Source organism: Gambusia affinis, linkage group LG20 (assembly GCF_019740435.1).
Source record: "Gambusia affinis linkage group LG20, SWU_Gaff_1.0, whole genome shotgun sequence".
Lineage (NCBI taxonomy): Eukaryota > Metazoa > Chordata > Actinopteri > Cyprinodontiformes > Poeciliidae > Gambusia > Gambusia affinis.
In genome coordinates this window covers 21,509,097-21,532,882 of record NC_057887.1, presented here as the reverse complement: position 1 = coordinate 21,532,882, position 23,786 = coordinate 21,509,097, and the positions used below count along the sequence as shown (strand labels likewise).

At 36.1% G+C, this 23,786-nt stretch overlaps 4 protein-coding genes across 9 annotated transcripts; 3 read left to right on the top strand and 1 right to left on the bottom strand.

Annotated features, from left to right (window-relative positions):
- The first annotated feature begins 365 nt into the window (after nucleotides 1-365).
- On the top strand, nucleotides 366-3,115 carry LOC122823600 (ferritin, lower subunit-like). Of its 2 annotated transcripts, none has more exons than XM_044103383.1 (5): nucleotides 366-447; nucleotides 917-1,020; nucleotides 1,090-1,236; nucleotides 2,115-2,240; nucleotides 2,309-3,115. In XM_044103383.1, exons 1-5 carry the CDS (start codon nucleotides 390-392, stop codon nucleotides 2,465-2,467), a joined length of 594 nt encoding a protein of 197 aa, XP_043959318.1. In that variant the 5' UTR covers nucleotides 366-389; the 3' UTR covers nucleotides 2,468-3,115. The 2 variants fall into 2 exon arrangements, with proteins under 2 accessions (XP_043959318.1, XP_043959319.1); XM_044103384.1 differs by having other exon boundaries at nucleotides 390-428.
- A 1,399-nt stretch (nucleotides 3,116-4,514) lies between these two features.
- syt5b (synaptotagmin Vb) lies at nucleotides 4,515-10,415 on the top strand. The gene is made up of 9 exons (XM_044103380.1): nucleotides 4,515-4,619; nucleotides 5,724-5,930; nucleotides 6,756-6,934; nucleotides 7,006-7,104; nucleotides 7,819-7,986; nucleotides 8,101-8,268; nucleotides 8,602-8,716; nucleotides 8,801-8,934; nucleotides 9,788-10,415. The coding sequence occupies exons 2-9, from the start codon at nucleotides 5,729-5,731 to the stop codon at nucleotides 9,995-9,997; spliced, it is 1,275 nt and encodes a 424-aa protein (XP_043959315.1). The 5' UTR covers nucleotides 4,515-4,619; nucleotides 5,724-5,728; the 3' UTR covers nucleotides 9,998-10,415.
- A 393-nt stretch (nucleotides 10,416-10,808) lies between these two features.
- Nucleotides 10,809-15,333, top strand: LOC122823595 (dynein axonemal assembly factor 3-like). 2 transcript variants are annotated; one of them, XM_044103374.1, is made up of 12 exons: nucleotides 10,809-10,866; nucleotides 11,051-11,133; nucleotides 11,787-11,893; nucleotides 12,307-12,400; nucleotides 12,472-12,626; nucleotides 12,691-12,870; nucleotides 13,379-13,501; nucleotides 13,587-13,709; nucleotides 13,984-14,122; nucleotides 14,289-14,403; nucleotides 14,499-14,573; nucleotides 15,001-15,333. In XM_044103374.1, exons 2-12 carry the CDS (start codon nucleotides 11,052-11,054, stop codon nucleotides 15,152-15,154), a joined length of 1,347 nt encoding a protein of 448 aa, XP_043959309.1. In that variant the 5' UTR covers nucleotides 10,809-10,866; nucleotide 11,051; the 3' UTR covers nucleotides 15,155-15,333. The 2 variants fall into 2 exon arrangements, with proteins under 2 accessions (XP_043959309.1, XP_043959308.1); XM_044103373.1 differs by having other exon boundaries at nucleotides 10,815-10,866; nucleotides 11,001-11,133.
- Nucleotides 15,334-15,473: 140 nt separating this feature from the next.
- Nucleotides 15,474-23,507, bottom strand: LOC122823596 (troponin T, slow skeletal muscle-like). Of its 4 annotated transcripts, XM_044103378.1 has the most exons (13): nucleotides 23,044-23,507; nucleotides 20,200-20,229; nucleotides 20,095-20,108; nucleotides 19,986-20,012; nucleotides 19,144-19,162; nucleotides 18,991-19,051; nucleotides 18,792-18,908; nucleotides 18,099-18,176; nucleotides 17,907-18,020; nucleotides 16,786-16,895; nucleotides 16,580-16,670; nucleotides 16,193-16,233; nucleotides 15,474-15,736 (listed from the first exon to the last, which is right to left on the bottom strand). In XM_044103378.1, the coding sequence occupies exons 2-13, from the start codon at nucleotides 20,220-20,222 to the stop codon at nucleotides 15,691-15,693; spliced, it is 741 nt and encodes a 246-aa protein (XP_043959313.1). In that variant the 5' UTR covers nucleotides 20,223-20,229; nucleotides 23,044-23,507; the 3' UTR covers nucleotides 15,474-15,690. The 4 variants fall into 4 exon arrangements, with proteins under 4 accessions (XP_043959313.1, XP_043959314.1, XP_043959312.1 ...); XM_044103379.1 differs by lacking the exon at nucleotides 23,044-23,507 and having other exon boundaries at nucleotides 20,200-20,836; XM_044103377.1 differs by lacking the exon at nucleotides 23,044-23,507 and having other exon boundaries at nucleotides 19,986-20,108; nucleotides 20,200-20,836.
- Nucleotides 23,508-23,786: the final 279 nt, after the last annotated feature.

The following is a 23,786-nucleotide window of genomic DNA, read 5'->3' as shown; positions in this document are numbered from 1 at the left end:
CTAAAACTAATGTTTCATGTTCATAAAACTTTTGTATCAACATGACAAATTATATAGTTTCAAAATATTATTGTGATATGGGACCAAAACAAATGACTATTTCTGGATGCTCTTTGCAAAATTTATAGCTGGGATCCATTATTTTAATATATTTAATCATGTATTGGTTTGTCTGAAATCTTCTGGGCAACAATTTAAAAGAAACATGTCTCATATTATTATGTATCATGTGTATCTGATGCGTTTCCCACTGTTAATCAGGAAAATCGAGTTTTTTCCAATAGAAAACATCTCAAAGAACAGAACTAACAGAAACATGCCATGGAAAATAAATGTTATTATCCATTGAACACTAGAGGGCGGTAAAGATGTCTAATTAGCTTTAGCAAATGAAAGACGAAGAAGACAAGTTCCGCTGTATTGTTATGGTAAACAAGATGTCAACAAGTAAGTAATTGTTTCAATTACATTGTAAAATTGTTATAAAATCTAGTTAACTAACACGTTGTCTAATGATAGTTTGTTTTCAATCCATTTTTGAGCTAATGAGTGCTAACAATGCTAACATTTGTTTTCGTCGTCATTGTTAGATTGTGGGATTAGCTTGAGCTGTAGCCTCCAGGTGCTTTCTGGTGTGATTTGGTAAAAGTAGCAAAGTGTTAGCCTGGTAGCAGAGCCTGCTGAGGTTGCATCAGAGTTAAACCCGTCATCATTCAACCACACAGGATGAATGTTTTAGGTCGGAGGTTCACGAAGCCTTTAAATACCGGCGAGCTGAAGTGGATCATAGACAGACTTTGGGTTGGAAGTTAAACTGTTACGTTTAGACAAGCTAAGAGTTGATTAGCACCTGAAGTCCTATTTCAGTTTAACTTTAACTCTACGTACTATTAAGGCCTCTTTATGTTTCTCTTAGAAATGCAGACTGCCGTGAAACAAAACTACCATGCAGAGACTGAAAGCGACATCAACAAGCTCGTCAATCTGAAGCTCAGCGCTTCCTACACCTACCTTGCCCTGGTAGGTCCAGCTAAAGTCAGTCACGTTTCAATCTGCTGACTGATTTCTGATATTCATTCTGTTTTTCAGGGGATGTATTTTGACAGGGATGATGTCGCATTGCCACACTTCTCCAGTTTTTTCCTGGAGCGCTCCATGAAGGAGCGGGAACAGGCTGAGAAGCTGCTGGAATATCAGAACACCAGAGGAGGCCGGATTCTGCTTCAGACAATCACTGTGAGTTAAAGACTCAAAATGTCATCAGTCTGGGCAGAACAGGCCAGCTGCTGGCTTAAACACTGGACTTTAACCTCAGTCTGAATGTTTGTTACAATCAACTTCATATGTTAAATATTTTGGGCTAAAATTATATTTTATGTCAAACTCTTGCAGCTGTGAAGATTTTAAATATTAATGTCTGAAACGTGCAGTCAGTAGTTTAGTGGATTAAAATAAAATCAAATGTCTATTTTGCTAGATGACGTCATCCTGACTACATTGTACAGTCGTCTGTGTTTTTAGTGGTAAAGCTGCAAAATGTCTGACTTTTTGAAAACAGGTGACTTTGGGAAATTTGTCATTTAAAAAAAAATAGTTTGGGGTTTTAAAAAAAAACTTTTGCAGAAAAAAAAATTAATGGTGAAACATTTTCAATGGTGGCCAACCTAGTTTAAAAAAAGGTTTTTTGTGGAGATGAAAATTTGTGGAAAAACTGCTGAAACTTGCATTTATTAGATCTATATTTAGAAAGATTGGTTCTGTCTTTTCTCCAAAGTTAAGTTAAGAGAGAGGTTTAAAAAGCTTGTAAGCATAAATAATGGTCACAAGCAATTTAACAAGAAAGTATGTTAGCATTTTATATACATAAAAAAGGATAATTTTAGTAAAAAACTCTGAATTTGTCATTTTTTGACTTAAAAAAAATCCTACATAGAAATAAGTGGAGTTGAGGTTAGAAATTATTTAAATAAAACAAAGACAGGAGATTTAATCCCAACTGATTGAGTTTGGTAAATAAATAGCTCTTTAAGTGATTTCAGTAGAAATGCTGATCAGAATTAAAACTGGACACGATGCTGGTCTAGTCTGATGGAAACATTAAATCTGTTTCCTAGAAACCGAGCAGGGAGGACTGGAGAGGCGGTCTGGATGCGTTGACCTTCTCCCTGGAATACCAGAAGTCTCTGAACACTTTCATCGTGGATGTTCACCGCAGAGCCGACGGCAACAAAGACCCACATGTGAGTTTAGCTGATTATTGAAGAAAAATATTCTCTTCAGGTTTTGTTACATTTTCTTCCTCTTCCAGCTGTGCGACTTCCTGGAGCGGGAGTTCCTCGTGGACAGCCATGACACCATCAAGAAGCTGGGCGACTACAACGGCAGTCTGACCCGCCTCACCACCTCCGACCCGAACGGCTCCATGGCAGATTACCTGTTCGACAGACACACTCTAAAAGAAAATTAAAAAAAGCATTAGACATCTCCAGCTGTCAATTTCCAAAGAGGTCAAAGCTGCATTTGTTTCCGTTAAAAAAACAAACTATTTGCACATTTAACCCTAAACTCCATTATTTCCGTACAATAGGTCAAAGGTTAACTGGAATTACCTCAACTTTTCTAAATGATAAATGGATTGAACTTAAATAGCTCTTTTCCAGTCATTTTGACCACTCGAAGCGCTTTACAATAGAGTCACATTCACCCAGTCACACTCACAAACACACACACATTCATACACCGACACGCAGATCGGTACGCAATTTGGGGTCAAGTGCCTTGCCCAGAGGCACATCGACTTGTGGCAGGAGGAAACTGGAATCAAACCTACAACCTTCCGATTGCAGGACTCTACCATACAGCCACAGTCACACTAATCTCTAAAAGAACCAGGAGCCTCAACGTTCTGAAGTTGTAGCAAAAGCCATAATTTTTGTAATAAGTTGTTACTGTGAAATGAATCATATTTGGTCTGTCATGTCATCCATTCCATGGTTCTCTTTTTCACTTTTTTACCAAATGCAAACCATTTCTGAATCAAGTTGCTGAAATATTTCAAGATCTGGAAAATTATCTGAAATATTTTAATAAATCTAAATTTGCCAAACCTTTGAAACATTTCCTGTTTGCTCTGTCATGCTGTCTGAGGTTCAGTCACGTCTGGGATCAGAGGGGAAGTCTGTGGGATCATTTATGGCTCTAATAACTTCTACTGAAATGGATTTGAATAAATTCAGGTCTGAGGTTTTGAAAAGAAAACATTATCCTGACCAGTGAACCTGATACGACCTGTTGGAATAAATGTTCACTCCATTAAGTACTTAATTGCTGCATGTTTAGCTTGGTGTTCATAACTGCCATTTATACTGACTGTAGTGTCCAGATTTGCTCATTGTTTACATTTCATAAACCGGGGAAAATTATCCTTTGTGCAGTTGTGATTCATAGCCATGGGAAAAACAGAACAACAAAGTACAGAGAAACTGACTTTGAACACCTGGAAAGGTTTGCAGGTTCTGGTATTTCAAAGAAATTGAGTACAAAATAGTTTTAGGCAGAATTGTTTCCAACTTAACAGTTTTGGGTTGTTTTTTTTTTTTTACAACATTTATAACTTCAAACGTATCATTTTAACTCTGGAGGTTTCAGTGTTTCATGCATTAAAATGTTTCAGTGGGAAAAAGATCCAGAACTTTTACTCAACTAGTCAAACTTGCAAGCATGGAGTAATTAAACATTTAAAAGTAACTAGTTACTAACAGCCTTTTATCTGCTTTAACATGGAGTTGAATGATTTTGTGTAGCACTTTTCTAGAAACTGACACTATTATAGGAATCAAGTAAAATTACAAACAAAATATATAGTACTGATCATAAAAAATGTTCTTCCAACTAAAATGGAACCTTGTTTCTGATGAAACCAAACCAGAAACTTTGGGCCATAATGACAAAAAACATGTTTGGAAAAATAAACAGACAAATATCTTTTAAGTTCAGTGGAGTGTGTTTAAGTGCTTTCCTATTCTATTTCCTTTCTTTTTTGTTTTTCTTTTTAAATATTCTCTTTGCAAGTTTGTCTGATTCCTGTAAATTGTCTGAGTTTCTCTACACAAATAAAATGTTTCATTTATTGTTTTTTTCAGCCTTTCTGCTGAAAAAAATCAACCAAAGTGTGAGAGCAGCAGCAGAACGGCCTCTCAGGCAAAGTTGTTTGTAGATTAACAGCTATGCTGAGGAGATTAGTGACAGACTAGATGCTCCACACAATCTGATGATTATCACACTGCTGACATGAACACAACACTAACTTCTCTACCTGAACAGAACAAATTCCCAAATTGATTCTCTTTGTCCGGTTTAAAACAGCAGCAGCAGGGAAACAACAACACACTGCTGGTTTCTGATGAGCAGAAAAGCAACAGATGTGTCGTCAGCGTTCTGATATCAGAGGAGGGTTGGGGGGATTAAACGATAACGCTGCTCTGGTCATTTGTCAGAGCTTTGATGGGAACGGTTTCAGGAAGCCTGCCAGGCGGAGACGGCGACGAACAAAATATTTCAAACTCAAAGACAACACAATTATTTCACACCAGCAGGAAATAAAGAGAAACCATCAGCAGGTAGGAAGAATGCTAAATGAAGTTTCCTCATATTTTACTTACAGAGTCCAGAGAGGGGAAGACATTTTCTGTTTTAAGAGAAAATTTCATATAAATCCAAGAATATCTGAAACTGGAACAAAATTATCATCTGTTTTATTACCAGAGGTGTTTTTTGTTTATTGATTATTTGCAGAAAAATAATCAGAACCTGGTGGAGGAAAAATGTTTTCTGTATTTTGATTGATCAGATCAACTTTAACAGTTTATCTATTTACTGATGTTTGGTTTTATTTATTATTTATTATTCTGCTACAATCCTTTACTAAACTGATCCATCCATCCATCCATCCATCAACCATCGTATGTATTTTTGCATTATTTTAGTTTATTTTTTATTCTTTTAAAGTATATCAATCCGTCTTTAGATTTATAACCTAACCTTTTGCTATGTTTAATTCTTTATGTATTTATTTAGTTTGGTTTACTTTGTTTTTTTCTTTTTTATTATTTGTTACATTGGATTACACGTCCTTCTTGCTATACAGTTATTATCATCATAAATTATAAAAATCACATAAAAATGACCTTTTTTCTTCTGCATTATGTTGAATAAACTGCAGTTATTTAATCAAGTTCTGATTAAATTAAAAATAGTTCAACATACTCATCAAAATTCATAAAAATCTAATGTTTTTTGAAGATTCTGAGTTCGTTTTAGTCAACTTACTTATTGATTTAATAATCAATAAGTTGAATATAACAGGGAATAAATGCGAGATGGGACCAACTTCTATTTGCAGCTTTGAGAATCTGAGATTTTGGATTAATATTTCCATGGCAGAGTTTAATCCAGCCCGGCAGAGAGCATGAAGGCAGGAAAAATGAGGCTGGGATGGGAGTGAACGCGTGGGATAAGGGCCGCAGAAGATGACAGAGGGAACGCGAGTAACAGAGGGATTAAGGTCAGCCATGTTGAGCATCTGGCTTAAGCGATGTCCCATGCTCCTGGTCTGTACTGCAACACATGATCAGAGGGATTACACAGCAGACATGCAGAAATGTGTCGCAGCTCGCTGAACTGGCCAACTACGCAGACACTGACCTGCTCTGCCGTTCCCACAGCTGGCATGAGGCTGGGCAGCGGCGGGCTCCGGCTCCGGAGGGCCGTGGAGCCGTCCGAACCCGAATCTGAGGAATCGACGGAACCGGCCCGTCACGAGCACAACCATCCGGAACACCACCATGAACACACGCATCCCGAACATCACCCCGCACACGAGTACGACCACATGAAGGAGAAGTTCATGAACGAGCTGAGCCACCTGCCAAGTAAGGCGCCGGCAGAACCAGGATGAAATAAACCGATCCGAATGATTGTGTCACAAACAAGACGAAAAGTATTCACACTATTTGAACTTTTACACCTTTTGTCAGTAGCAAGTATGGAAGCACCGATACACTTTTTTCACTTCCGATACCGATATTTGAGGTTTAGTATCGGCTGACAGCGATCCGATACAGGAAAACATCTGAACTGACTTAAAATGTTTCTTTTTTAAAAAAACATGATTTATCAAAATGTTGCATAAATCTTTATTTTAAAATCTAGAAACAGAAAACGATGGTTCTTTAAACATGAGAATGTTCTATAGTAGATATTTATCAAAAATTATAAGCAGTTGTGTAATATTTACAGCAGAATTTCACTTTCATTTACCACTTTGTGTTGGTTTACCTGACAAAAGCCCATTAAAATGCATCAAATTTACATTTTTAGCTGAACAGAATGTGCAATAAGTTCAATAACATTAAATCGTTGAGATGTTTTTGTTCATGTGTTCAGGAATCAGTTCTGTTACAGCAAAATGATCCAGTGAAGCTAAAGATTACAGGGGGAAAGGAATGACTTATACTTATGATGTTTTTACACGTCTACTCTCAGCTGCAGGAGTGTTATTATCTGATTGTGGGGAAGAAAGTGTTTACTGACCAAACACACACTCAGCAAACTGTCTGCAGATAAGTGGCTGCACTGAAAATCCCCGAGGACGAAACAAAAACAAATAAAATCATCGTGAAATAATGCGGTTAATTTAAAGGAGTTTAAGTGATTAAATTTCAAATAGGACGAGCTAATTCAGCGCTCTTCTGTAGTTCCTGTGTGGGCAGTGGCGGCCATCGTTATTCTGGTCCTGGTTCTGGTGGCCTGCTTCATCTTCTGCGTCTTCAAAAAATGTTTTGGGAAAAAGAAAAAGCCGAAGAAAGAGAGGGGGAGGAAGGCCGGAGGTCGGCGCAGGAAGGAGAAGGAAGGAGACGGGGAGTCCGGAGAAAAGGTGGGTTGCTTTTCGCTCCGCAGCCTCGTCTGCTGTTCCACGATGAATCATGGAGACGCTTCCTGTTGCAGGAGGGCGACGTGAAAAAGGACGGAGAGGAAGAAGAGAAAGAACAGGAGAAGTTGGGCAAACTGGAGTTCTCCTTGGATTACAACTTCACAGATTCTCAGGTAGTTCCGGAAACAGATTAAAGATTAAAATTATTTCCAATCGATTAACTAATGATGAATCAGAGCTTCTTTAAGTGTTGTAGTGTGATCGCCATCCACAAGAGGGCGCCACTGGCCAGCCGTAAGTGGAGCCAGCTGAAAGAGAAACAAAGATGGCAGATGTAGCATCCCTGCGAAGGCTATTCTGGTAGTTCTAGATAGAAAAAAAGGAGGTTTAAATTTCTGCCAAAAAAATCAAGAAACTCAGAGATCATTCTCATACATTTTCTAGACTAAACAAATGGCCATTTCTGAGCAAACAAACAAAAAAAGTAAAACATTTTCAGCTCAAAATTTTTCTTTTTTTTCTGGATAATTTTTTAGATCAATATCAAAATTTCTCACTTGCAAATGTACTCCTCCTTTATTTCTATCTACAATGGGCCTGATACGATGTGCTTTTTAAAAATTAGCATGTAATAAAAAAAATTGCCCTTTCTGTTACGGAAAGATGGTCAACACCCTTGACATAAGAGAAAACTCAGGTTTTTCTTTTTTAAGGAAAATGGATGTTTGTTAATTATCTGTTAGTCAATCGATAAGATCAATCAACTTTAGATTACCTCATAGATTAGATAACTCTCTTCCTGAATCTGTAAGAACTCACAGATGCATGAATAACTTCCAGTTTTCAGCTGTAACGTCACGTTTGATTTGTTTTTCTTTCTGCTGAAGCTCATAGTGGGAATCCTTCAGGCTCAGGATCTCGCTGCCATGGACATGGGAGGGACCTCTGACCCCTACGTTAAAGTTTTCCTGCTGCCTGACAAGAAGAAGAAGTATGAGACCAAAGTCCAGCGTAAAAACCTGAGCCCTGTTTTCAATGAGACTTTTATTTTTAAGGTACATCAAAGCAAACCGTTTTGTTTTTGTTGACATTTGTGTGGCTAATAGTGCAAAAAATGCAAGCAATCACCTGCATTCCCTTATTTAACAACAAACATCATTTCTTTTTAGATTCCCTATGCAGAGTTGGGCGGAAAGACTTTGATTCTGGAGGTTTTCGACTTTGATCGCTTTTCCAAGCACGACATGATCGGCGAAATAAAGATTCCCATGAACAGTGTTGATCTGGGCCAGCCATTGCAGCAATGGAGGGACTTGGAGAGTGGAGAGAAAGAAGAGGTAAAGTTTAGAGTTTTTATTCAAACGGTTTAAAACAGGGTTACCTTAAAAAGGTCACGCTCCTTTAGTTTCTGCACTAAAACAGGTTTTATGTGGTTTAAAATAACTTTAAACAGCCAAAACTGTCACTTAAAGAATAGTAGAATTTATCAAGGTGCACAGCAACAGGAGGGGGAGGGGCAGTGCTACTCCATACAGTTTGAAGAATCCATACAAATTTGCTTAGACCTACTACAGACTCTGCAGTTATTAACTTGTCAGAAAATTCATAAATATGCTGCTAGCTTTAAAAACCACTTTCCTAAATGTTTTGACCAACTTTTCTGTCTTCAGGAAAAACTGGGAGACATTTGCATTTCTTTGCGTTACGTACCAACGGCTGGGAAACTGACGGTGAACATCATGGAGGCAAAAAATCTGAAAAAAATGGATGTTGGTGGTTTATCGGGTAACTAAACCTCTCTGGGACTTTGGTCCATATTGTGTCTCATATTGAAGGAAGATGTTGAATACTTTTTGTTGTCTTAACAAGACCCATTTGTGAAGATCGTTCTGCAACAAAACGGGAAGCGGATAAAGAAGAAGAAGACAACAGTGAAGAAGAACACGCTCAATCCCTACTTTAACGAAAGCTTCAGCTTCGAAGTCCCATTTGAACAAATACAGGTGAGCTTCAAATGATGCAAGAACTCCTACTTATGGTTATTTAGTCATACATTGGATAAAAAAAGGTGCAGATTCTGCAGATTTTATCTCCTAAGGCTTTTTATGCAATATTATAAATATGTAAAAGATGCAAAAATAAAAACCAATAACAATCCCCTTTTTTAAAGAAGAAAATTAATATTTTATTACCAAAATTCAATAACAGCGTTCCTTTTAATGTACACTTGATCGTTTGCAGCGAAGGATGCACCTGTAGCTAAAAAAAAAACTTTTAACAGCAACATATGAAAATCTTGAAGCAGATTCTCCAACTCTCAAAAACAAACCATCTGCTGAAAAACAATCAACATATTCAGAGCAATAATGAAGCCAAAACTGAACAAAAAACATAAACACTTTGCATTTTAAATAAAGACACTTTTTGTCTGTAAATATGTTTCAGCCAAAACTCTCCAAGCGGTCTACATTTAGCTTCAGATCTTCTAAAGGGATGCTATTGCATTTTGGACAATAAAATGTTTCTTTTCTTATTTTAAATAGGAATTAAATTATTTCTTTATTTGCATATTTTAATGTACTTCAAAAATTGTTTTTTATAATACTATATAGAAAGGGGTATGTGGTTAAATGAAAAATCTGTAGAATGTGACGATTAATCTTTTGATCTTCAGAATAAGCAACAGATTAATCAACTACTAAAATAATCTTTACTTGTAGCCCTAAACACGATCAATCTGATTAATTGTTGTGTGGTGTTTTTGCAGTGTTCAACCCTATAATATTTATTTATTTGCAGTGTCACTCGTCTTAAAGTGTAATTAAGCGATTTCATTTTGCTGGTTTTTTTCTCCAGAAAGTGCAGGTTGTCATCACTGTGTACGACTACGACAAGCTGGGGAGCAATGACCCCATAGGGAAGACCTTCATGGGTTATGGGGCGACTGGTGTGGGCCTGCGCCACTGGTCTGACATGCTGGCGAATCCTCGGCGCCCGGTGGCGCAGTGGCACACCCTGCTGCCTGAAGAGGAGGTGGACGCAGCGCTCAAAGCCAAACCTCGCTAACAACCAGACTCTGATCCAAACCTGAAATGTTTTATCAGTTTGTTCTGTTTCACAGTCCAGTGAATAAAGGCGCTGTCGTTTCTGAAAAGAGTCCATCTCCTCAGAAGAATTTGATTGGACGTGACTTTTTCCTTTTATGGACATTTGGACCTGAGTCGTTGCAGAACCCCGTAATCTAGAGATAAGAGTTTGTTTATCTGTCACCAGTCTGTACTTTGTATTTGGATGTGCCTGTGTACAATACAAACAATTTTGTTTTTGCTTTTCCTCTTTTTTTTCACACAAAATCTTAAACCAAATTTTAAACCAAATCTAAATTTGAAAATTCGAAAAACTGTGAATGTAAATATGCAGGTTCTGTGAAATTCCTTCAGTATAAACGAATAGTTTGTGAACTCTTGTCTTATGTGAAGACCTGTTGGCGTTTTGGCTTATTATGTTGTGCTTTTGTGTAAAATACTCCTTTTAAATCGAAATAAAGAAATCTTTTGAAAGTTGTACAGTTGCTATCTTCACTTTTAGATACAGTTGGAAACTAAAATAAAAAATCTGAAAATTGAAAAAATGTTTTTTATTACAGAGGATAAGAATTATATATATATATATATATATATATATATATATATATATATATATATATATATATATATATATATATATATATATATGTATGTATGTATAAACTGAATAAACATTCCCTTATTTGTTCCAAATTATTTTCACTTTCATTTTTTTTTTATTAGTTTTTTTAACAAACGTGCAAGTAAATTGACACCAATTTAGCTCCATAGAGGCCTCGCTGCATTGGAGACCGTTACCTAGCAACCGAACTCAAACGTTTCCCCGGGTGTTCCAGATCTGTTACTGAGGTGAGTCCTTACCAATACTTTATAATCCTTTGACAGACTTCAGACTCTAACGATTTTACATTAGTTAGCTTGTTTAGTCTACATACCGTTAGCATGATCAAAGTTACGTCTCTGCTGTTGCTACCATGTTTCAGCGTCGACGTGAAACCCAGCGGAAGATTGATGGTTCCCATGTTTCCGTTAGGATGAGTGCAGGTCGGGTGTCTGAAGGAGCGGGCTGGTTCTCCTGGTGGGGCTTCAGTCCAGCCCGGAATCTGCTCAGATTCGGTGAGAAGCTGCGCCAGGATGTTTACATTTTTATTTAGTAAACGAAAATAATTATGGGGATTCAAAAAAGGGATTTTTCTGCTGGGAGCTGTGTAGTGGAGTGGTTCCCAATGTGGGGTTCTACACCTCATAAAGGGTCCCAAATCAACAAGCGTAGGGTCTTTAGTGCACTTCAGGAGTAAAGGTTAATAATAAAAATAACAGAAAAATATTTAAGATATTACAAAATAATAAAAAATAATAAATAGAGTAAGTAAATAACAATATACTAGTAATGGATGTTGATTGTTATTGTGACAAGTTTCTTTGACTGTTTTATATGAGCACTAATATTTGAAAACAACAACCTTTAATTTAGCATTGAAATATGGGCCTGTTTTTCATTAGGCCCATATTTTGAATAACAAATTTGGTTTAATTGATCTAATGTAATGTTTTTTTTACATAAATGTTGTGTTTTCAGTAGCAGTAAACAGAAATGACCTTAGTTTGTCAAATATAATTTATGCATAATATATTTACAAACTTGACCGTTATTTTGAGTTAAATCTGTTGCTACCATTGTTGCACCCCCTAAGATGCTAAAATTTGAAATCTAATTGTTAAATGAATATCTTATAATGGGTAAACTTGTGTTTTGGCCGTCTATCCAGGCCCTGTGAAATCTGATGGAGAAATGAATGTGCTGCTGGTTGGCAGCGGGGATCCCAGACATATTTTGAAGACTATTGCGGATTCTCCAGTCGAGCAAAACCTTCATGTGAGCCATTCAATTCAAAAACACAAAATCTTACCGAGTCATTTTGTTCAACTATCTTATTGCATTTAAAATGAGACAAAAGAAGTTACAAGTGACTTTTCAGCAATTAATAGGAGCTTGTCTTAAGTCAATAATTACTTAATAATTCCTTATAACAAAATGTTTAAGTGAAGTAATCTACCAGTACTTAATTACTTATTTACTTAAAACAAGTTCCAGTTTCTTGCTGAAAAGTTACTTAAAAGTTAGTTTTTCTCATTTCAAGTGAACTAAAATGTTTTCTGTGGAAAGTAGACCAGGATACTTGGTAAACGTTTGTGTTTTTGCAGTTTATTCCCTTAAGTTCCTGCATTAAGCACAGATATCTGCACAGATACGTGCAGCAGGAGTCACACATGTTCTCTGCTCTGCAGATGTGGGTGATTGAAAGCAGCATGGACGTCGTGGCTCGGCAGCTGCTGCTCCTCTACGTTACGCTGATGCCACAGGAAAAGATGGGAGTTAACGGTCAGAGCTGCTTTGATGATGAGTTTATCATTTTATTAAAGCCACGGCGCTCTAAAATGTTTTGTTTTCAGAGAAGACTGAAGTTTTCTTGGAGCTTTTTGGAAACACGGAAATCCGGAGTCAGACAGAAGAGACGCTGCGGCGAGCCGCATCACAACTCATTCACTCGGTCACTGAAATAACAGAGGACCCCATAAACACCTGTCTGAACACAACACTCCTGAAGGTGAACTCTGCAATTATTGATCTCTTGTTTCCAGTACAACCACTAAAACTGAATGTTTTTCCAGTTTAAAGAGCGGGATGAGCTAGCCAGGATATTCAAGCTGTGGATCCAGCCTGCAGGTTCTTCTCCTGTCATCATGTCCAAAGCCTGGGATTATCGGGTCAGGCAGCATCTTGGTACCCGCTACAACTCCAAGAAGGGATGTTTCGACTGGGACCTCACCATGAAGCTGCATGAGAAAGGGGTGATGGAGAATTTTTACACTTTATTGTTTATACTGCCAAAAGAAAAAGAAAACAGAACTGGTTATCTCTCTGTAAATACAGTATTTTAATGTTGAGATTTCCTACATCACTGCAAAAACACAAAATCCTATCAAGTATATTTCTTGGGGAAACATCTTATTACACTTGGAATAAGACTTAATTAACTTTTCAGCAAAAAAATCTGAGCTTGTTTTAAGTCAGTAGTTCCTTAATATTGATAAAAATAGCACTAGTTCCACTAGCAGCAAGGGATTTATAACTAGCAGCACTTATAACATGGGAAACAATCTGAAACAATCTGTCAATCTAAATAGTATTTTTTCATCAAAATTAAGGAATTATGGACTAAAACAAGCTTGCGTATCTTGCTGTAAAGTTACTTGTGAGTTAGTTGTCATATTTCAAAGATACTAAGAAACTAGAAATACTTGATAATATTTTGTGTTTTTACAGTGATGAACTCTTCCTGTTTTTTTCTCTAAGCAGTGTGGAGTCATCAGCAAACAGCAGTATGTACAATGGAGAGGAAAAGGTTTGGCGTTCGAAATGAGGGAAGGAATCTACCAAACAACCAACCCCACTTTACTCTCCACAAGGGTTTTTAATAAGGTTCATGCATATTTGTTTTAGGTGAACTAAAGAGCTCTGAACTTAAATAAACAATCTAAATCTTAGTTTGTTTTTGTCTTAGCAGAAAGGAGACAAAGTTGGCATCCAAGGCTACTGGGGAGACATCGTTTCAAGCCCGTATCTTTCTTTTGGTATTGAAAGTGACGACAAGAAGCTGCTGAAAACACAGAATGGGCAACACCTCAGTGTAAAATACTGCTTCAGCTATTGTCTGTCAAACACTTCACATTTTGACACTTCGCAAGCTTTCATTTCTTTTATTGGAAAAATAAGTAAATACATATTTGAAAGCAAACAGTTATAATTGCAGTGAAATGTGGTTTCACATTTTTAAAATGTAATTAATAAAAGTTTGCAAACCATTTATAATTTTCTTTCAGTTCATATTAAATATGCTCACATTCTGAAGAAGACGACAGTCTTTTTTTATTTCTCATCTTTTCCTCTAATCGCCTCCATAGACGGCCCAGGATATCTCTTCTGCAAACCTGCAGGAGTTGTTCCGGTCCCTGTCCAGCAGGCGGCGCTATCTCACTACTTCTCATTCAGACATGGAGGCGAAGGAAGCACCCAAACTGAGTCAGCAAAAATCACTTAATGGTAAAACGTCAAATTATGACTGAAGAAACAGAGATATCTGAATCTGAAAATGTCAGAATATAAATGTAGAAGAATTGTTTTATAATTTTATGTAGTTATCTTCTTTATTCCGTTTGTTTTATTAATGCAAAACCGACTCAATACATTTCCTTTTACTCCTTTTCAGATTTAATGCACCTCAGCGGCGTCTCTGTCACATTTCTGCCTTTAGACTCTCTTCAAAAGCTGCCACAGAAGTATAAATACTTCCACTACTTCAACTCTATTTACTTCTCTGCCAGGTAAGCATCGGTAAACGACAACAGAATATGTATTTTGTGTCATCCTGGACCACGGATATGGCTCTGAGCAGGTTTCTGTCTCTTTGTTTGTAAAGCTGCGTCCACCAGTTGGACCCCATGATGGGACAGATTGCTGCACCAGACGCTGTGCTTGTCGTGGAGCTGGCCAAGTAAGGGTTTTTATAGTAACATGGCTTGTTACTATGGCAACTGCACTGTCACCAAGAGTACAGTGGCGGCTCTGTACTCGTGGTGCTTCATTTTGTTTATTACCTAACACTGTGTGTGGTTGCAGTGTTTGTATTTACGTTGCGTTTGTGTGTGTGTGTGTGTGAACTCGGTTTTTATATCATTGTGGGGACCTATTTGTATCTACAATGCAGGGTTGTGGGGACCACTTTTCCTTGTGGGGACATTTTCTTGGGAAATTATGTTTTTGGGTTAGGGGTTAGTTTTAGAGCTGAGGTGTGAATTGACTCTTGATTTTGGTTGGGGTTAAGGTTGTGATGGTTAGGGTCAGAGTTAGGCTGCAGAAAATTAATAGAAGTCAATATGAAGACATATAAACACAACTCTGTGTGTGTGTACTCTCTTTAGGTACATTTTGGACCTGAACAAGGAGCAGGAAGCGGGCTTTGCAGAGACGGTGGCGAACTTGGCGCTAAAGGCAGGATTTGAACCCTGGTGTGAGGGCGCCAGTGATGGCAGCAATGATGGCGTCCACTGCGTTTTCGTTCAGCAGAAAAAGTGAAGACGGTTTTTCTTCAGCACAGATCTGCAAGCTGCTTCTGTTGCAACACCATAACGTTTTTCTCATGTTTTATTATAGTAGGATTATATAAGATTTTTCTTATTTCTACTTCTTTTTCTCAAAACTTTTGTTCATATTAAAATGTGACATGCTCATTTTAGGTTATAAATAAAAAATAAATACATTTTCTAGATAATTTTTATTACTATGTTTATTCCAATTCCTTCCAAAATGGCAGAATAAGTTTATTTTTGGGAGGTATCTGATTTTTCAGCAGACTCATTGGATTTTCAACTATCCAGAACTTTTTCAAACAAACTGTATGTTTATTGTTGTTAATGTATTTGCAGAAAATTTCAGCAGTGAATTCAGTTTCTATTAAAAAAAACACTGTTTAATTGAAGCATGTGTTTTATTAACTGAACGGGCAATTAAACTTGAAGAGCTGAACACAAGAAAATTACTACAACTAAATCCTCAAGCTGGGAAAACTCTTCTCAGAAAATCTTCTCATTATTGTGCAAATGTGGGAAACCTCACTTCCATCGGCCTCCGACCTTCCCCTTCCCATGGCCTTTCTTACTGCAATAAGACAAGAGAAACATCAGTAAACAACAGCAAAATATTGTTTACAACAATGCAAAAAACAAAATCTTACCAAGTATTTTTGGTGTAGTCTTGGTATACTTGAAATAAGACAAAAATAATTTACAAATAACTTTTCATTAATATATAGGAGCTTGATAAAAAGTTCCTATATCTTTTCATCAAGATATAATTTCTTTTTCCTTAATATTGATGAAAAAGAACTAGTTCTTCACCAGTTTATGTATTCCACTTTAAACAAGTCATTTTTTGCTGAAAAGTCACTTGTAATGAATTGTGTTTTTTCTAGCAAAGTGAGTCTAACACAACTCAGTGAGGGTTTTAAAAATAAATGTAGTTCTGCTATTTTTCTGCTATATTAGTGATGTTGCTGCCTGTCTGCAAAGGTGCAGTAACTAAAAGCTGTGCATGAATCAAAGATGGCTGACTCACAATTTCTGAGCATGTTGGATTCTGTTCAGAAGGACGTTGATCTGAAAAACAAAGTGGAGTCAAGTGTCACAAGTTAGATCATTTATTCAGGAACAAACTTTAGATTTTCTCACTGCAAAAATAGAAATCCTTAAAAAGTATTTTTGGTCTAGTTTCTAGTGTCAATACATTTAAAAAAAAATAACTTAGAGACACAGGAAAAAATATCTAGTTGTGAATGGAATAATCATAATATTAAGGAATTATTGACGTAAAACAAACTTCCATATCCACTGAAATTTTACTTTTAATTTGGTTTTGTCTCATTTCATGTCCTAAGATATTTCCACTAGACCAAAAATACTTGACAAGATTTTGTGTTTTTGCTGTGCTTAGATGAAGATTTACTTCATATTTTTGTTTCTTAATCTTCTCAGTGAGGTCAAACTTCTCTGATTCCAGCTGATAGATCCATTCCCACATCTCCTTGGCTCTCTCTCTGAAACACATGGAGTTGAGCTGATAACCACCTGATTGCATTTTAAAATTATTTTCAGAATTTTCCAGACTCACTTTGTGCAAACAGTAAAAACGAAACGTTGTAAATGTATCACCTGAGGCCGTCCTCCTTCAGGCTCTCAATACTCAGTGGCTTCCGTCTCTCTGCCAGAGTCTTTTTCTTGATCTCTCTTGCTGTTTGTCTCTTGCCTCTTCTTTGTTCTTCCTGCAGGAAATACAATCTTTACTTACAAAACTGAGTCTGGGATGATTAATCAAGCTAACATTAAGTTTCTGTAATGGTTGAGAGTTCATGAACTATGCCTAAAAAGCTTATTTAAATGTTCACTATAATTTTTGATCAGAAGAGTGGTCAGTTTTACATCTTCTACAACTTGCTAAAGTTACTTATATACAAATGAACACAAATGATTCATTTGTAAATGAATCAAATTCAGCAAATTAATTTGTGTTCATTTGTATATAAGTAACACAAATGAATATATTTGGGGGAAAAAAGCACGCTGTGCGACAGACTGGCGACCTGTCCAGGGTGAACCCTGCGTCTCTCCCGGAGCGTTCGCTGGAGATTGGCACCAGCAACCCTCCTGACCCCATTAGGGACAAGGGTGTTAAAAAATGGGTTCAGGGTTCACCCTGGACAGGTTGCCAGTCTGTCGCACTGCGTGCTTTTAAATGAATGAATGAATGAATGAATGAATGAATGGATGGATGGATGGATGGATGGATGGATGGATGGGTGGATGGATGGATGGATGGATGGATGGATGGATGGATGGATGGATGGATGGATGGATGGATGGATGGATGGATGGATGGACGGAAAAACACGCTGCAAACTCTCATGTCAGAAAGTGAAACTCATGATATAGATTCATTTCACACTCTTGAGTCACCAAAGGTCATTTCTAAAAAAAAAAAAAAGTTCAGTGTGTTATATCCAAACATATTGTGAACGTTTTCCTTCCACTAAATTTTCCTGTTTTGTGTTAATTAGCTGATGAAGATGTGACATCAAGAGTTTGGAATATTTTAGTTTTACACAATATTTTTGATTTTCTGAGTCACTCGATTTTGTGCTTTTGTCGTCCGACAGCCATAATCATAAAAATTACAATAAAATGTGCTAATAAATATCGAATGCTGTTCCAATTATTAGAGCTGTAGTTGTGCTGTTTCACATTCGTTTGCTAAAAAGAAAAAGAATCCCACTGACCTTTGCAAGGAATCCTCCAAAATGAGCGCCCATGTTGGAGAGAACTTTCTTCTTCTTGGCCTCATCGTCCGCTCTCTTCTTCGTTTCCTCGTCCTCTTTCCTCTGTCGTTCTTCCTGAAAGAGTTAATCTGAAACGATGTGTTTTACAGAGCAGATTTTTAAAACGATACCTGTAATTTTAGAATAATTTACTGCAATCCTCGTCTGTCTGTCTCGCTCTTTTTCAGCCCTCACACGCTGCTGCTCAGCTCTCTCTGCTCTCCTTCTCTCCTACAACAAAACATTAAAACAGAATCATGTAGTCAGAGCAGGACGGAAAAGGATTAGTCACTAGAAAAAAATACAAAAAGAAAACCTGGATGTTTTTTCAGAATTCTAATTCTGTTTCTATCCATGTCAAAATCTAAATAAATAACCAAATATCCTTAAGTGTTTGTCAGTTTTTCTGTTATCATATGAAGACGATTACACAACTGTTTTCTTTCTTTTTATAGGATTTGTAAACCTGCAATTTATCCACACGGAAAGACCGTCTCAAATTTACTAGTTAGATTTGAGTTTTAAGACTAAATTTGCCTCATGGTGCACAAACGGTTTAAGCAATTCTGATTCTGAGAAAACTGTAAAAATTCTGACAAAAAAAGTCAGAATTTTTAGATTAAATACATAATTCTGAGAAAAGTTTGAGTTCTGACATTAAAAGTCATAATTTTGAGGAAAAAAGTTAAAATATAAACTGAAAATTTTGAGGAGAAGTGTGAGAATTTTAAGACAAATGTCAGAATTATGAGATTAAAATTGGAATTCTGAGTAAAAATAAAATAAAAGGCATATTTTTTTTGTTTTCAGAATCCTTATTTGGGGGGAAAACCGGAGGAACTTTACAATTCTGTCTTTGAGTCCAATCAGCTCCTCTTCCTCCTTCTTCCTCTGCTCAAAGTGAACGTCAATCAGAGTTTGCAGCTCCAGCAGATCCTTCTCCATCCTCTTCCTGTGGATATCCTGACAGCAGGAACACAAAGGGTCACTTATGATTGATTTGGACTCTTTTTTTTTTAAATAACTTACAGCTGAAGGAACGTACGTCAAAGTCAACCCTCTCTCCTTCTGGGATTTTTGGTGCTGCGAGTTGTGTGACCACTGGCCTGAGCAAATGTTACAACATATTCACACATATTTGCATTAAATATTGATGTCTTAGGTATTTGTAGGTAAAAATAAACAGTGTTTAACTTACTTGTATCTGGGACGTTCTTCTTCAACACAGTCGCCAGAACAGCAGCAGAAATAATGAGTTGGGTTTGTTTTGATAAAACTCACCATTAAGTAAATTTCAACTAAAAAATTCTGAAATTTTGAGATTAATCTCAGAAAAAAACACCATGGAAATTTCTAAGCTCAAAAAGTCAAAAATTTTTGCTCTTTTGAAACAGACGAGTGAAAATATTTTCACTTTTGGTGCTCTGAAATTTCCTTGTTTTTTTTTCTAGAAAGTTTCTGAGTTTAATCATAAACTTTTTGTTTTTTCTTGCAAATGTTCAGCTTTTGAAGATCAGAATACTTCTTGGGGTTTTTTTTTTTATTTCTGAGTGTTTTGACAGAAATTTACTCTTGTTTTCTATCTAAACTGGCCCTAACATGCAAACACACTGAGAAAAAATAAAAATAAAAACTTAACAAAGTCAAAGTATTATTAAAAAAAAAAAAGTAATAGTATTACATGAATAAAGTCAAAATGTTATGAGAATGTAGTTGTAATACTACTAGTAATAGTAATAATAATACATCTTATTGTTGGAGCCTCTCAACACTCAAGATCACATTACATAATTTAACATAAAAACAGACAAAAAAGTATTAAAATGTGTAAATATAATAATCATAACATTACAAAACTGAAGTTATACAAGAGTAAAGTCTAAATAATATGAGAATAAAATTATTCTCATATTACTTCAACTTTATTCTTATATTATTTGTACTTTCTTCCTGTGGCCCTAATACTCCATTGTAATACAGTCTAGAGTTTCCTGCATTATAAAGTTTAATAATAACCCTCTGATTTGTTCACAGGCTCACCTTCCTCTCCCTGCTCCTCTTCATCATCTGCAGAAAAACACAGCAGCAGTAAGAGAGAGCTGAGAGAAAAAATGTACATTCATTTAAAAGTATTTGTGAATGTTTTTACCCTCCTGACGGCCTCTAGAGGCAAAGAAAAGATAATATCAGACAGGCCTGTAAAAAAACAGACTGCAGTGATATAAATACTGAATGTTGGATTTGATTGGCTCACCCATGTTCTTCTGGAAAAGACATGACGACTCTGGAGAGAAAAACATAAATATGAAATTCAGCAGAAAAGCTTCATTCAGAAGCTGAGAGCTGCATCCTAAGAGCACAAAGGAGCGTCAACACAGATCCTTCCTCCCAGCAGCAGTAATGTTAGACTCTAGATTCTTCACTAATGTTATTTTCAGTTTTTCCAAAATCAAAATCAAATCAAATTTTATTTGCATAGCACATTTCAGCAGCAAGGAATTTCAAAGTGCTTTGCATCAAATCAAACACAGAAACACAAAGTCATCAAGTGGGGGGTTCTTGCTTTTGCATCCGTAAAAGGTTTACTGGCTAAAGAAATGCCTATTGGTGTTTTTATTCCCACTCACAATCACACAGTTTAAAACGACGTAAACAGCCTTTCAACGGGCTTCCAGCACCAGGCTCCGTACGCCTCTTTCACTGAAGTTCATTCTGGGACTCCGTCGTCCCTCACAGATTTTTGTGCAATTGCAACATTTAAGATAATCCAAATGTTTGATAATAAATCAACAATCAAAACACGACATTAAGTCAAGATTCTAGTAGATATCCTGCTCACTGCAAAAAGAGTGTATTTATAGTTAATTGTGCAAATATCTCAGTACATTTAATATAAGACTAAATTTACTTATTAGTAACTTATTAGCAATAAATAGGAGCTTGTTTTAAGTCAATAATTTATTAATATGGATGAAAAAGTTTTAGTTTCACTGGCAGATTATTTCACCTATAACTAATATAAAGAGCTATAAGCCTGATATCATTTTGTTTCATTTCATAAACCAGTTCTGTCAGGAGGAATTGAAACTTTACCTACAAGAAAAGTTAAAAGTGCATTTCAGTGTCGTTCTTCTGACTCATTTCAACAACAAAAAACCGTTTTTTAAAAATCCTGTGAATTAATTTTCTCAAAGTAATTTTTAAAATTGCCTTTTTTTTGTGGGAACGTGTAATGAACAAATCACGAATGTATTTCTTGTGTGCCTTATAACTGTCCCACGGCTTTATTTATTATCATAAATTGAGATTTATGTGTGGGAGGGGAAATTACAATAATGACAACATTAATATTCCTGGGCTGTTGGTCTAATAAAACGTTTGGATTAAGTGTAACTACTTTCCTGACTTTGTTTGGAAAGTTTATTTTAAACTAAACAAATAAATAAAAAATGTGTAAATGTTTAAATTTTGATAAAGTTAAAACATTATTGTTAAATTCTTTCTTGTTATTTTGACAATTAGCAAACAGAAATAATTTAGATAATCCTACCAGACGTGAAAAATAAAATAAAATAAAACAAAATAAAAAGGCCGTCTGCATTTAACTGGATGCAAACAGTCGAGGCTGGAGGGACGAGAGGTCAGAGAAATGTTGCTACCCTGCAGAGAAAAACTCGGAGACCAGCTGTCCTCCTTTTAATTTGATTTGGAAGAAAGAATCTGGGATGGAGACATTAAACATTTCGGCTGGTTGCTGTTTATACCTAAATACTCTGCTGTCATCCCATCTATTAACTGAAACTTTAACAAACTGCAGCTTAGGCTGTAAACCGTTACCTCATCAGAGTTGATCAAACTAAAAGAAATTAAAGAAACAAAGCAGACATTCGTCCCCTGAGACCGTCTGTCTTTTAATAAATCAACAGATTTATTAAATCTGTTGATTTAATAAAACTAAAAAATTTGTTGTCAGATTTTTCAGTTAATATTTCATAGATTGTGGATCCGAACAGCAACGTGGGCCGAGAGCCAGAGGAGGATCTGGAGAGGAATTCATGATGAGCATTGTTACTAAACTGTCTGGAAGAGGACAGACGGACAGACAGGGAGTCCAAGGGCACCAGAAATAAACCTGTTAGTCTGACCATCAGCATGCTTGATTTCAGATCCACCAACACTCACTTTAGTAATAAAAAATGACAGGAAGTCCTTTCATAATAACAAATTAATCAGCTAAATAAAATGTTTCCATTCTGATGACTGACATTTTTTGAATGGCAACTTTGTTTACAGACACGTTTATTTTTCTTTCTGTTTTACTAAGTTTTATTTTGGAGTTTTAGAATATTTTCCCAAATGTTCTTTACAAAATAAAGTTCATTAGACTTTGAGAGAGTGAACCACTGTAGATATATTAATTGAAGATGATCTCATAACAATATTAACATTTATCACAATACTTACTGGGACAATTGATCATGGAGCTTCATGGATCCCAATATATGTTTTATTTTCCTCACTCACCATTTTTATTTTATACACTTAAAACAAGACAAAACTAATTTAAAAGTTGGTTTAAATTACTTTAAATATGAACTTGTTTTAAGTAAATAATTCCTTAATATTAATGATAAAAATTCTAGTTTCACTGGCTGATTTTTTCACTTAAGTCCAGTATGTTTTTAAATCAATATTAAGGAATCATTCATTTAAAATGAGCTCATTTCTTGCTGAAACGTCACTTGTAAGTTAGTTTTGTGTCAATAATCCTAAATACTGCTGAAAAATCCCTGGCTATCAATGAAATAATCTGAACTTTTTTGTCAATATTAGGGAGGGACTGACTGAATTTATTGCTGAAAAGTTACTTGTTGCTTAGTTTTGTCTTATTTAAATTTTACTAAAATATTTGAACTAAAAACTACACCAAAAGCACTTTACAAGATGTTCAGGTTTTGCAATTAAAACAATTCATAAATACAGATTTTAAAACGCTCTGGTTGTTTTGCTATTTTAGATTGATTGCATCTTAAAAATGAAGAGTTGTAAAATAAACCACTGTAGCTGGAGAAAGTCAGGAGGTGATTAGAGGACGTACCTGGACGGTAACGGATGTTCACCGACGGCGATAAGATGAGTAAATAAGTGTTGAAAACGCGGGTTTATAAAGGGAAATCCTCTGGGAATGTCGTGGATAATCTCACCTCCCAACAATCAGCCACATGAAAACATCCAATCGTTTGTCCTCACAAAACTATTTGTAACTGTGAGTAAATCCCATCCTTAATTTGGAAAAGGTTGGCTGGGATGCGGATCACTGGTGGCTTTTGGAGGCATGAGATGCAGGATGATGAGTGGAGGGTTGATGGCTGACCTCACTCCTGTAACAAGAGACGAAGACAGGTGGCCGGCGCTCTGACAGACCGGCGCTTCTGCAGCCAGAACGCTGGCTGTCCGCTCCGGTCTGGAGGGACTGGAGGAGAAAATGCAAAAAACTGGGAAAGAGACAAAAACTTTTACAACCTGAGAGCCGTTTTTACCAACCAAATAAAACTACACTGCAAAAACATGACACCAAGTGTTAAGTCTAGTTTCTAGTGCAAAGATCTTCCTAGGCTTGAGTAATACAATAAATTACCAGTAACTTCTTTTCACTAAACCACAGGATATTGTTTTAAAGCAATGATTCTTTAAGTTTAAAAAATACTGATGTTTTTCCCGATTATCACAAGATAAATTTCTCGTCCTATATGTTAAATGAGCTGCTAATGCAATTAGCACTTAAAAAAAAAATCAATATTCAACAATTATTGACTTAAACAAGCTCCTATAAAAGTTACT